Genomic DNA, 12,722 nt, shown 5'->3' with positions numbered 1-12,722 from the left:
CACAACTCTGGAGTCCTAGGCAGAGCTAGGAAGGGGAGTTCAGGATTCTTATTCTGATTCCTATTCCTGGATGTGGTTCTTAAGCTCCAGTTGTTAAGCCAAGGACTAGCTAACAGGTGTTCCACAAGCAGAAGGAAGATCTATAAACCATGTGTTTGCCTAATTGATCCATCAGTATTCCTACTCACTTACAACACTTCTTTTCCTTCCTGTGATATGAGTGGCTCTTTTATGTGAACCCCCTGGTGGCAGTTGAGGACAGAGATTTTAGTGAAGCTTTTCTCATACTGAGACGCTGGTTAGGCTTTTTTCCCAGTGTGGGATCTCTGTTTGGGCACTGAAATGGGAGCTGTGTTGACACATTCCTCACACTTGTATGGACTTTGCTCATGGTGGCCCCACTGGTGAGCACTAAACTGGGAACTGTTATTGAATCTCTTTTCACATACAGTACACAGATAAGGCTTATCCCCGGTATGGGTCCTTTGGTGGATGATGAGGTTGGAACTCTGGTTGAAGCTTTTCCCACATTCCTTACACAGGTAGGGTCTCTCCCCTGTGTGATTTCTTAGGTGGGCAGTGAGGTTGGAGCACTCACTGAAGCCCTTCCCACATTCAGTGCACTTGTGAGGCTTCTCTCTTGTGTGGATCCTTTGATGCCGAATGAGATAAGAACCTTGGCTAAAGCTTTCTCCATATTCATGACATTTAGAGGATTTTTCCAGTTTGGGGGCTGGCTGGTGGGGAGAGAGTTATCTCAGAGAGCAGTTTTTCCCACACAGGAGATACTTACAGGCTCTTTCCCCAGTGCAAAGTCTCTGGTATCTCATCCTCTTGTGGGGTGGGGATTTTTCTCCACTGTCCTCTGGATAATGTCTTCTATGCCTTCTTGATGTTATTCATTCTCCCAGCCTTTTTTTTTTTTTTAACTCAGAGTGCTGAAAAACTTCTCCACTAAACTTTTTCTGTAAAACCTTGTTTTTACTTCCTCTGAATCACCCCATTTTGGATTATCTTTTTTAATCCCATTCCTGCTCTCAAAACCTGAAAGAATAGAAATATATAGACTATGTTGTAGGAAATGGAAACAATAGAATGAGGAGAGAGTACTACTACACTACTATGAAAAATACCTCATTGGAATTCTTTTTATGTGATTAAGTCATCTGCTACTTAAAAGTCTACATTTTATTTTCCAGTAGTAATGTTTTGGGAATAATAGAAATTTGAGATTCCCACTGTTTCTGCCAACTCCAAATTCTGTAGTCACAGGCATATTACATTCCGGCCTCCATGCCAAATTTTCTCCTATTCTTTCTCTTTTTGGGTGTCTTGACACAGTGATAAAACAGGTAATGTGTCAAGCTGGGTGTCACCTGTTTATCTATTTATAGGTGTATTTTCAGTTTGTGAATGGCCTAACACATCTAGGAGCAGAATGACAAGAGGTTACCCTGGGTTTGCCAGTTCCTGAGTAGCTGGCAAACACATGCTTCAGCTATGAAAGAAGCATTAGTGGTGGAAAAGGCAGGAAGAAGATAGAGTCTGGTCTGGAGGCCTAACTAGCAATGTGAGGAAGTAAATGGAACTCCACAGAGAACATGGTATGTCCTCAATGAAAGAGGTTGGTAAATGTAAAATCAGGGCTCTAAAATGCAAGGGAAATAAGCCTTAAACCCCATAAAAAGCAAGACTTCTGCCCTGTACAAACATCAGACATCACGATGATGATAAAGCCTTGAGCAGAAGCCTCTCCCTCTTCACTTTTGGACTAAGGGACTCTAAGTGGACTTTCCATCCTTTTACCATCTGGGCCAAAAGAGTCTTACCAAGTCTGTTAGGAACAGGATTTGCAAGTGAAGTCTGCTAAGATCCTGGCCAGGGTTCCTAACATCCTTTTCATTTCTGTCAAACCATCCCTAGTGATACCTTCTCTAACATCTCTGGGCTCTCTTTAGTTCTCCAAGCTCAGTTTCACTTCTCTCTTGGCTAGAAAATCCCTGCTTGCCATATTGGGGACAGGCCAAGGAGCTCATTTCCTTATAAAAGGTACAAGGCCTAGTAACATGGCCTCTCCTCACTTTGCAGTAGCTCATCTGTATGCTTTTGAACATGGTGCAGCACTGCTCTGGATTCTGCAGAGAGCCCTGTTCTTGGAGTTCTCCCACAGCACTTAGGATATAACTGTTCTGCTGATGGACTTGGAGTGTTTCATAAAGCTGAGAATCACTAAGAATTGCTAGGAATGTCTTGGTCTCGCCATACCCCCAGTGCACACCTGCTTCCAGGGGACAAAGAACACAGTAACAGATCAGGGAGAAGTGCACATATTGCAGTGTAGGGTTTAAGTAGCCCAAGAAGTTATATACTAGTTTTTCAAACAAAGCCAAAACTGGCTACTCTTATTCTTGGGAAGGTAGCTCACTGTGGGCTTTTTTTTGCCCTAAAATATGAAAACTTTTAGTGTAGTAGAAAAAACATTCTCTCCAATAGAAAAGGAGTTGTATAGTTATCTACTAAATCTACCCTATTTCACCTTAATTATCATGAGTCCCACTAACATTTTCTTGAGAAATGACTAGTGATAAGGGTAGTGGTTTACCTGTCTCCACAGTTGTGGGAATTCCTGGGGGTATGTAGCCTCATAAGAGAACATGGTAAACGGCAAGGACCTGGAGGGAAGCAAAGACTCAGAGGAGAAAAGAACTGGTTTTAGGAAACATCTGCCTATTCTCCTTTCTGACACATGAGTAATTCCTGGTATGGCCCATCTCTGTCTATATCCTCTGTCACCCTGTCACACAAGAAACTAAATGACAAGAGTTAATATCCACAGCTGAGACTCAGAGTTAGATCTCTGAATGTATGAAAGTCAGCAGTACCCCAAACAGGAACTGTTTAAAAAATTGAAAAAGACTTCAAGTAGTGATATGAATGAACCTGATCTGGATAGGACTAACATAAATCAGTACACAGGGTAAAGGATATTGTCCATATTTTAAAACTTCAACTTCTGTGTTAGACCAAAGGGAGAGATGTTTATTTGATGTAAAATTTATATTTTGAGTAGTGCATTTCCTAATTTAACTTGTATGGTCAGTTTAGTTGAACAGCATAATTATATGGAATCTTGAATAGGATGTGAGATTTTTTTGGTTTGTCCAGGTTAGTGTGATGCTCCCATATATCCCAGAGTAATTTGGGTAGTGGATAAAGATGTATTTTGCCAAGGTCCCCTTGGAGACTGGGGAGAAAGGAGGAAATATTCAGTTTCCCCAACTGGAGAATTTCTCATATTCTTGCAAGCAGTGGGGACAACCAAATCTATAGGCTGAGCACTTGATCTTGGGGTTCACCCCTATGAAACTTATTTGGGCAAAGGATAGGTTAAGCCTACTTAAAATTTGGATTAAGAGTCACCCCCAGAGAATCTCTTTTGTTGCTCAGATATGGCCTCTCTTAGCCAACTCCGCAGGGGAACTCACTGCCCTCCCCCCCCCATGTGGGGCTTGATTCCTAAGGGTGTAAATCTCCCTGGCAACATGGGACAGAACTCCCAGAATAGCTGGGACCTGGCATCAAGAAATTGAGAAAACCTTCTTGACCAAAAGGGGGAAGAGAGAAATGAGACGAAATAAAGTTTCAGTGGCTGAGAAATTTCAAACAAAGTTGAGAGGTTATCCTGGAGGTTATTGTTATGCATTATATGGATATCCCTTTTTAGCTTATCGTGTATTGGAGTGGCTAGAGGGAAGTACCTGAAACTTTGAGCTATGTTCCAGTGGCCTTGATTCTTGAAGAGATTGTATAAAGATAGAACTTTGACAATGTAACTGTATGATTGTAGAAACCTTATGTCTGTTGTTCATTTTACCTGGGGTATGGACAGATGAGTAAAAAAAATATGGATAAAAAATAACATGAAACAAAGGGTAATATCAGTTGGGTAGATTAAAATACTGGTAATCACTGAGAGGGAGGGGTAAGGGGTATGGTATGTCTAAGTTTTTTCTTTTTTTTTTCTGGCATGATGCAAATGTTCAAAAAATGATCATGGTGATGAATACACAACTATGTCATCATATCGTGAGCCACTGATTGATTGTACACCATGTATGGAATGTATGTGTGTGAAGATTTATCAATAAAAATATTTAAAAAACAAACCTCTGTTCCCCTCACCTGTCTCAGGGTGCCTAGTCAGGATGCCTGTGTCAGGGTGCATGGTACAGGGCTGTTTAGTTGGCATGCACAGTACAGCTGGGCTGCTTGTTAAAGTATTGAAAGACTCCCTAACTCACTGAACCCCCTGTTCATGAGTCCGGGTCTGTGGTCTGGTCCCTTGGGTCATGCCCCCAAGAGGGTAACTCCCAGTCCATCATAAGGCCACCAGGCTACACAACCAGGGTTGTTTGTAACTGGTGGCTACCCAGGTGCGCTAGCTATTAAACCTTTTGCATATCAAAAAGAAATTAATATCTAAGATCAAAATAATTAGTAAATCTTGAGAGTTATTGCTCAGACTGGATTCTTACTCAAGAACGCTGAGCATACATACACAGCCCAGTATCCTCCCAGAGATTTATGCCATCTGGGACCTGATTGTGAGGGAAAAAGTATATAGACCTTTCCAGCCAGTGCTGTCTGATAGTATCTGGTCATGTTGCTCTGAAGAGCACCAAGCCTCCCCTCATCACCTCTACCCTGCTTATGGATACCACCGTCTCATACCTGGATTGCTGCTGTAGTTTCCTACCTGGTCCTCTCGCTCTTAACTTCCTACTCTATTCTCAATCCAGCATAGTGAACCCTTCCCCCTTTACTATTCAGTTCAACTCATTTTTTTTCCTATTTACTCCAACTAACATTTATTGAGCACCTACTATGACAGTTTTTGATTAGTAAAACATAAATGTGACATGGAACTCGCCTGTTTGGGGGTCATAGTACCATAAAAGTCCCTGTGGCAGAAAGGAATCACAAACAAAAGTTTAAGTAGATTTAAGTGCCAAGTAAATTGAAATATTTAAAGTGATCCTCTTAAAACCAAGGTAGATTAAAATAAAATAAAAATAAAAAACAAAGCAAAACACATGGTACACTCTGATTGATCAAAATGGCAATGAAAGATATTCCAGGATGTCATTCCCTGACACGACCTTTGAACAACTAGCAAAACCTGGCAGAGACAGCTTCCTCAAAACTCTAGAAAACAAAGAGTTATAGTAACTGGACTGTCAAAAATTTTTAAAAAACAAACATACAGCTTTTAAAACAGTAAGAGAAGCTTGTGGTGTTCTTCCTGGCCCCTCACCCTTTTCCCTATCATGGTGTGGAGGCACACATTTGCGGTCCCTGGCCTGTTACAGAGGGAGCAGAGTAACCACCTATGTGCATACTGGGGTGCCAACATATCACTGCCAAGCCATCAGGTGGCAGCCTGAAAGACTGAATCAGGAAACTTGTCTCAAGCTTACCATCCAAGAACTTGCCTTGCAAGCAGCAGCAGCTCGGATTGAGCTACAAAAGTGTAAAAAAAAAAAAAAACTCAAAGTGGCTTGGGACAGAGGATTATCTGTCTGAAACCACGCAATAGAGCAGTATGAGGGGGGAGAAAATCTATAAACAGGAAATAGAGGGAGCATTCAAATTCCTAAAAATGGAATTTTCTAAGGCCATGAGCAAGCACAAGCCTGGGAAAAGATGCAGGCTTAGGAAAAATAGAGGGACCTTACATATCACATTCGGCATTGGGCTGATCTTGATAGGAGGGCTAAACTCTAAAGTAGAGAGTACCTTTAGACAATTTGCAAAGACTGTGAAAGTTGTTTTTTGTGTTGGTTGATTTACTTTTGTCAGCTCCTGACACTCAGAAAAATCTCTTGTCATATCATTAGTTGGAAACAAACTTAAGAAACAGAGAGCTCACAGACTAAGTCCCAGAATTAACACATGATATAATTAAAAATGTATGGTGTCAAAATTTATATTTTGACTAGTACATTTCCTAATATAACTTATGTGGACAGCTTAATTGAACACCATAAGTACATGGAACCTTGTGTAGGGCATGAGATTGTGTAGGTTTGTCCAGAGTGTTGCCCCAATAAATCCCAGAGTGATTTGAACAGTGAATAAAAAAGTGTTTGCAAAGTTCCCTTGGGGGAATGGTGAGAAACGGGGAGTATTCCTGATAATTCTCACAAGCAGTGAGACAAATAAAGCAATAGGCTGAGCCCTTAATCTTAAAATTAGGCCTAAGGGTTATACCCAGAGAACCTCTTTTGTTGCTCAGATGTGGTCTTTCTCTCAGCCAACACGACAAACAAACTCACTGCCCTCCCCCTCTCTATGTGGGACATGACTCCCAGGAGTATAGACCTTCCTGGCAATGTGGGACAGAAATCCTAGAATAAGCTGGAACTCAGCATCAAGGGATTGAGAAAACCTTCTTGACCAAAGAGGGGAAGAGTGAAATGAGACAAAATAAAGTGTCAATGGCTGAGAGGTTCCAAACAGAGTCAAGAGTCTACCCTGGAGGTTATTCTTACGTATTATATAGATATCACCTTTTTAGTTAAGGTGTAATGGAGAGGCTGGAAGGGAACTGCCTGAAACTGTAGAGCTGCATTCCAGTAGCCATGTTTCTTGAAGATGATTGTATAATGATAAAACTTTTGCAGTGTGACTGTGTGATTGTGAAAACCTTGTGTCCGATACTCCTTTTATCTACCTTATTGACAGACGAGTAAAATATATGGATTAAAACTAAATAAATAATAGAGGGAACAAATGTTAAAATAAATTTAGTAGATTGAAATGCTAGTGATCAGTGAAAGGGAGGGGTAAGGGGTATGGTATGCATGAATTTTTTCTGCTTTTTATTTTTCTGAATTGATGCAAATATTCTAAGAAATGATCACGATGATATACAACTATGTGATGATATTGTGAGTTATTGATTATATATCAAGAATGGAATGCTCATATGGTAAGAATGTGTTTGTATGCTGTTATGTTTAATAAATAAACAAAAATGTACAGTGTGCAAAAAATATTACTAGACAAACTAACAGGAAATGTGATAGCCCATCCAAAGGAAGATGATAAAAATCCAAAAATCAATAAATATGACCAGATTTTGAACATACCAAAGATGTTTAAGAAAAGGATCTTTAGTATATTCAAGGAGATAAAGGAAAACAAAGACCAGCAGGCACAACCACAGCCTTGCCATGTGGTAGAGGAGCTAAGGATCACCAGCAGACAGTCTTTGGGAACAAAGCATCACTTTGATGATGCCTTGATTTGGATATTTTCCTGGACTTTAACCATATTTGATTAAACTCCCATTGTTAAAGTTAACACATTTCATGGTATCTGCTTTAAGCAACCTACCAAACTAAAACATTACCCAAATGGTCAAAGAGCACATGAAAAGATGCTCATCATTAGCCATTAAGGAAATGCAAATCAAAACCACAATAAGACACCATTTCACATTTCACACCCACTAGAATGGCTATTAAAAAAACTGCAAATATCAAGTGTTGGTGAGGATATGGAGAAATAGGAACACTTGTCATTTGTTGGTGGGAATGTAAAATGGTATAGCTACTGCAAAGGACAGTTTGGTGGATTCTCATAAAGGGATGTATAGAATTACCATTTAACCAAGCAATCCCACTTCTAGGTATATATCCAAGAACTGAAGCAGGTACTCAAACAGTTATTTGCACCATGATGTTCACAGTGACATTTTAACAGTTGCCAAAAGATGGAAGCAACCCAAGTGTTATCAACAAATGAATGGGTAAATGAAATAAACATACATTGAAATATCATTCACCTATAGAAAGGAATGAAGTCCTGACACATATGACAACATGGATGAAGTTTGGGGACATCATGTTGAGTGAAATACAGCAGATAGAAATAATGTATGATCTCACTGATTTGAAGTAATTAGAATAAGCAAATTCAGTGTCAGAAAGTAGAATACAGGTTACCTGGGGCCGGTTTCAGGGTACAGAATAGGGAGTTAATGCTTAATTGATATAGAATTTCTATTTGGGGTGATGGGAACGTATTGGATGGTGGTGATGTCAGCAAAGCATTGTGAATGTAATTAACGACAATGAATTAAGTATTTGAATCATTTCAAAGGGGAAATTTTGGACTGTGTATATGTTACTAGAATAAAAATAAAATTTTAAAAGACTGTATATGAATGTACAACACAGTCAACCTTAATTTAAACTATGAAATATACCTAATAGTAAAATTATAATAACATTCTTTCATCAGGTTTAACAAAGGCACCACAGTAATGCAAAGTGCTAATAAAAGGGAAAATTGCATGTGTGATGGGGGCATATATCAGAATTCTGTATTTTCTGCATGATTTTCTGTATACCTATAACTTCCTTAATTAAAAAAAAACTGTTAAAAAGAAAAAGAAAAAGATCCTATTGCTCCTCCACTCAGAGCCCTGCACTGACTAACCCATTTCACTCAGGATAAAAGTCAGTCCTTACAATGGCCTCAGGGACCTACATCAGCATCTCAAATTATCTGTGGTGAAAGGCCAGTTTTGTTTTTTTCATAAAATAAATTAAAATGCGGTTGGATAATGCAGCAATGTCAATTTCTAAATGCTTGCTGTCCATCTCAGTTCATCTCTCAGGAGCGCTACCCTGTGTGATCTGGCTCTCTGACCTCATTTTTTTATTATTCTCATCTTCTCCATCTGCAGTCACTCTGGTCTCCTTGCTACTCTTTAAACACCCAGACTCATGTCAGCCTCTAGCCTTAGTACTTGCTATTCCCTCTGACTGTTATACCCATCCCTCAGAGAGCCCTCTCCCTTTCCTCCTACAAGTATTTGTTCAAATACCACTTTTTCAATGAGGATTACACTGACCACCCAAATTAAAGTGCAAGACCCTTCTTGCCCCTGATACTCCAGTCACTCTTATTCCGTGTTGCTCTTTGATCCCATAGCACCTACCACCTTCTTTACTTATTTATTGTGCTTATTGTCTGTGTCTTCCCTCTGGGCAGGGGTCTTTGTCTATTTTGTTCACTGTTATATCCCTAAGAACCTAGAATTATGTCTGAAACATAGAAGGCGTTAAAGAAATATTTCTTGAAAGAATGACCTGTCCTCCCACATTTTCTATCTCAGTTTCCATCCCTAATTCTAAAAGATCCCAACTTGTTTGCAGGGGGCTGAAAGTGGGGGGTGGGGGGATACAAATCCTATTCAGTAAGCCCAACAGCATGCTGGGTATGTGGAAATTAAAATTATAGGGTTTCCAAGGGACTGTCTTATCTCATGGTATTAACCACAGATATTTAGTAATATAAAATTTTCAAAAGGGTACATTTCCATGCTTTCCCTGGAACTGGCCAAAGGTAAGGTGCAGGAGCAGCCTGAAAAGAAGGCATGAAAGGGCACAATGCTGAAGCCAGGAAATGGGAACTGCTTGGTAAAGGATGGAGTTGGGGGGGGGGTTCAGTGAATTGAACAGGTGAAAATTATTCACTCAGAAGGAAGGCAATACTTATAAGAGTGAGGCAGGGGCAGTTTCATTGATTAGAAACAAGAAGCCACTGTGGTCCAACTGTAATTTGGTCCCTATGAATCACACTTCCCTTGTATAGTCGCCTCCCTTTTAGGGCTTGGCCACATGACTAACTTTGGCCAGTGGGACATTAGCAAACACAGTGTAAGCAAAGGCTTAATAAGCACTTGTATATTGGAGTTTCTCCTCTAGGGGCACTTCTGGAATGCTGCTCTGGAATGCTCTCTCTTGAAACTATACTGTGAGGAAGTACAGGCCGCCACATGGAGATGCCCATGTAGAAGAGAACAAAGGCCCCAGGCCATCAGACCCAGCTGAGCTCCAAGCTGGCAGCCAAAATCAGTGGCCAACCATGTGAGGAAGCCATTCTGGATCTTCCCAACATCTCAGCCAACATCAAGAGAAGCAGAAGAACTACCCAATTAATTTGTAGAATGAATAAACTATTGTTTCAAATCACTGTTTGGGGGTAGTTTCTTGTGCAGCAATAGGTAACTGATTGCTTGGGGATATGGCAGTAATTTGCAGGTGTTCTGAGGAATGTACTCATCATTGACACAGATCAATTCCCTGCTGTGGCCAACTGGATATAACTGATCCTGGAGTTAGGAAAACTGTTATAGATTGAATCAAATACCCCAACAACAGACATGTTCTGAATCTTAATCTACATCCCTCTGGATGTGAACCCATTATAAATTTGAAGATGTTATTTTTAGTTAAGGTGTGGCCACTTGAATCAGGGTGTATTTTAATCCATATTACTGAAGACCTTATAAAGAGAAGAAACCAGAAGCCAGGATTCAGGGAAGGTCACACAGAAGTCAGAAGTCAACAGAAACTACAAGAGCAGATACAAGGAGGGAAAGATCACCATGAGACAAGAGGCAGAGATGCAAGCTAAGGAACCCCACAGATCATGGCAAGCCAGTGCCAGAGTGCTACAGACTCCAGGGAGAAAGCATTGCCTTACTGACACCTTGAGTTTGGACTCCAAGGCTCTGCAACCATGTGCTAATAAATCCTTGGTGTTTATGCCAACTCATTCTGTGGTATTTGTCACAGCAGCCTGGCAAACTAAAACAATAACCTTTTGAATTCATACAGTGGCACCTGTCTCAGACATCACCCACCTTCCATACAGTATGCATTCCTCATTCCCCAGGGTTACATCACCTTCATTTTGTTGTGTTCGATTAACAAAATCTAGATATAGCACCTACTCCAATAATTCACTAGTTTGGTGATAGAAACATACCTGCCTTGACTTTCATATTTCACAACTCAAAAGAAAATTCCCTGAGTAACCTGGGTACAGATAACAAGGGTTTAGGTTCTACTTTTCTCTCTATGTAACGCACACATGGCAAAATGAATGGCATTACATTGGGTATCCACTATAGCTATTATCACTAACAGTGAGGGAACAGAAACTGTATTCAATTTTGAGCTAGAAAACAAGGCGTAGTGTCAGGGAGTGGTTTACGTACAAGTAATCAGTGCCAGAGGGGTTAAGAGCAGAAATGTGGAGGGCAAGAGACATAGGGCACACATCTGGGGCCTCTTACCCAGCTGTCTTTGGAGCAGGCTGTAGGCGCTGGGCTCCCAGTTTTCTGGACTGGCTGCTTGCTGTCACTGCTGTAGTTGTCTGATTTCTCTAGTGTGTCTAGTAGGGGCTCATTCCCCATCTCTTTCCACTTCCATAGGCCCTGGCCTGGCCCTGTGGCCTCCGCAGCCCTGTCTGCCCAGCTCCTGGGAGAACTGGTGGACCCCTGTGAGGCCAGTAGAGCTTCCATCCATTCCTTAAAGGCACAGGGCTCCAGGGTGTGGCCTCACTTTCCTTGACAATAAGTTCCTTTCACCTGATTCTTCTTAGCATAGAGTTATGTGCACATTAAAGAAAAAAAAATGTTAAGATTAACAGAGGGGGAACATCTCATAGACCCCTGACCCGAAGATAACCTCAGTACTCTTAAAAATACCACAGTAACCCAAACCTTTTATTTTTCACAAGTAATATGGCCTATCTCAAGTCCTCACTTTCAAGAATTCTACAAAGAAATGATTCATTTTTATGACTTATTAACAGAACTTCAAAGGAATTTCAGAGGGATGTGGCCCCTGGGAAAGTCACCACATTCTAGCTCTAGGAGTATAGCCTATGCATGGCATGTAGAGGGATCACAGAACCCAAAACACAGTGAGCCCTGCCTCCCTTTGCTCACAGATCCCTGCTGCCCGACTCCTCTGGAATCCTAGAGAACAGAGGTATTTCCAGGGATTAACAGTAAATAATTGCTAAGTAGGAATTTTATATAGGTATTGATAGAGCATTTACTTCACTTAAAAAGTACTGAAGCAAAAAACCCTCATAGCAAATTTCTATTTTATCAATAGAAGCTTGCCAATTTAAACACCACTGAGACACAATGTTTTCCTCTAGGATTTGAATTACATAAAAATGAGCTGGCTTTTAAAAACTACTTGACAACCTGGAATGGCAGTTTTCAATTAAGTGGAAAAGGCAACAGTGGCCTTAAAGGTTACCTAGAAATGTATCCAGCAAAATCTCTTCATGGAAAGGAGGCCTGGGATTTGCAGGTCTTGGAAGAAGGCATGAATAATAGGAGAAATATATTCTGGAAAAGATTAAGCTGGACGTGGAAGTGGTTTAATGTCTTCAGGTATATACAATACTACCATGCAGAAGATAAGGATAAACTTCTATTCAAAAAGAATGAGACCTGATTAAGTATAACAGAATTAAGTTGTAATAAAAGAATTAGGATCACACATAAAGAGCACCACCCTGCTTTTAAGTGTTATGACCCCCAATTGAAATTTGGAATTGTTTGGGAATATATTTCAAAGTCATTTAATCTACTGCCAAGGCTCTGACTCAGGTCCAGACATTTGTTTCCAATGGATGATGGCTCCTCACCTGCTGCAGGGGAGGGCAGAGGCTTCTGCTGCCATCCTGGCTGTTCATGGGGTCTTTGGTGTAAGCTCAGCAAGCCCTCTGAAGTCCGCTCCTCTGCTCTCAGCTGGAAGATCAGTGATTCTCTGGCTGCTCCCAAGGGGGCCATCTTCTCACTGAGCACTTGCAAACCCTTTCCAGAATCAGGGATCTGGGAA

The 12,722-nt window shown here is 40.7% G+C and overlaps 1 protein-coding gene and 1 long non-coding RNA gene across 4 annotated transcripts in view; one reads left to right on the top strand and one right to left on the bottom strand.

Moving 5' to 3' along the window:
• LOC143667631 (uncharacterized) overlaps nucleotides 1–10,041 on the top strand; it is a 33,195-nt gene extending 23,154 nt beyond the window's left edge. For 2 of the 3 annotated variants that reach the window (XR_013168123.1, XR_013168124.1), the window contains one exon: nucleotides 9,768–10,041. This is a non-coding gene — a long non-coding RNA (uncharacterized LOC143667631). The remainder of the gene's footprint in view (nucleotides 1–9,767) is intronic. The other variant, XR_013168125.1, reaches the window with a different exon arrangement.
• Nucleotides 300–4,225, bottom strand: ZSCAN32 (zinc finger and SCAN domain containing 32). The gene is given in 3 exon segments (XM_077142381.1): nucleotides 300–982; nucleotides 985–1,044; nucleotides 4,183–4,225. Coding segments are annotated over 3 exon segments (786 nt in total).
• Nucleotides 10,042–12,722: the final 2,681 nt, after the last annotated feature.

This window comes from Tamandua tetradactyla, chromosome 23, assembly GCF_023851605.1.
Source record: "Tamandua tetradactyla isolate mTamTet1 chromosome 23, mTamTet1.pri, whole genome shotgun sequence".
Taxonomy (NCBI): domain Eukaryota; kingdom Metazoa; phylum Chordata; class Mammalia; order Pilosa; family Myrmecophagidae; genus Tamandua; species Tamandua tetradactyla.
The sequence above is the reverse complement of the archived record's forward strand: the minus strand, read 5'-3'. Positions and strand labels throughout refer to the sequence as shown.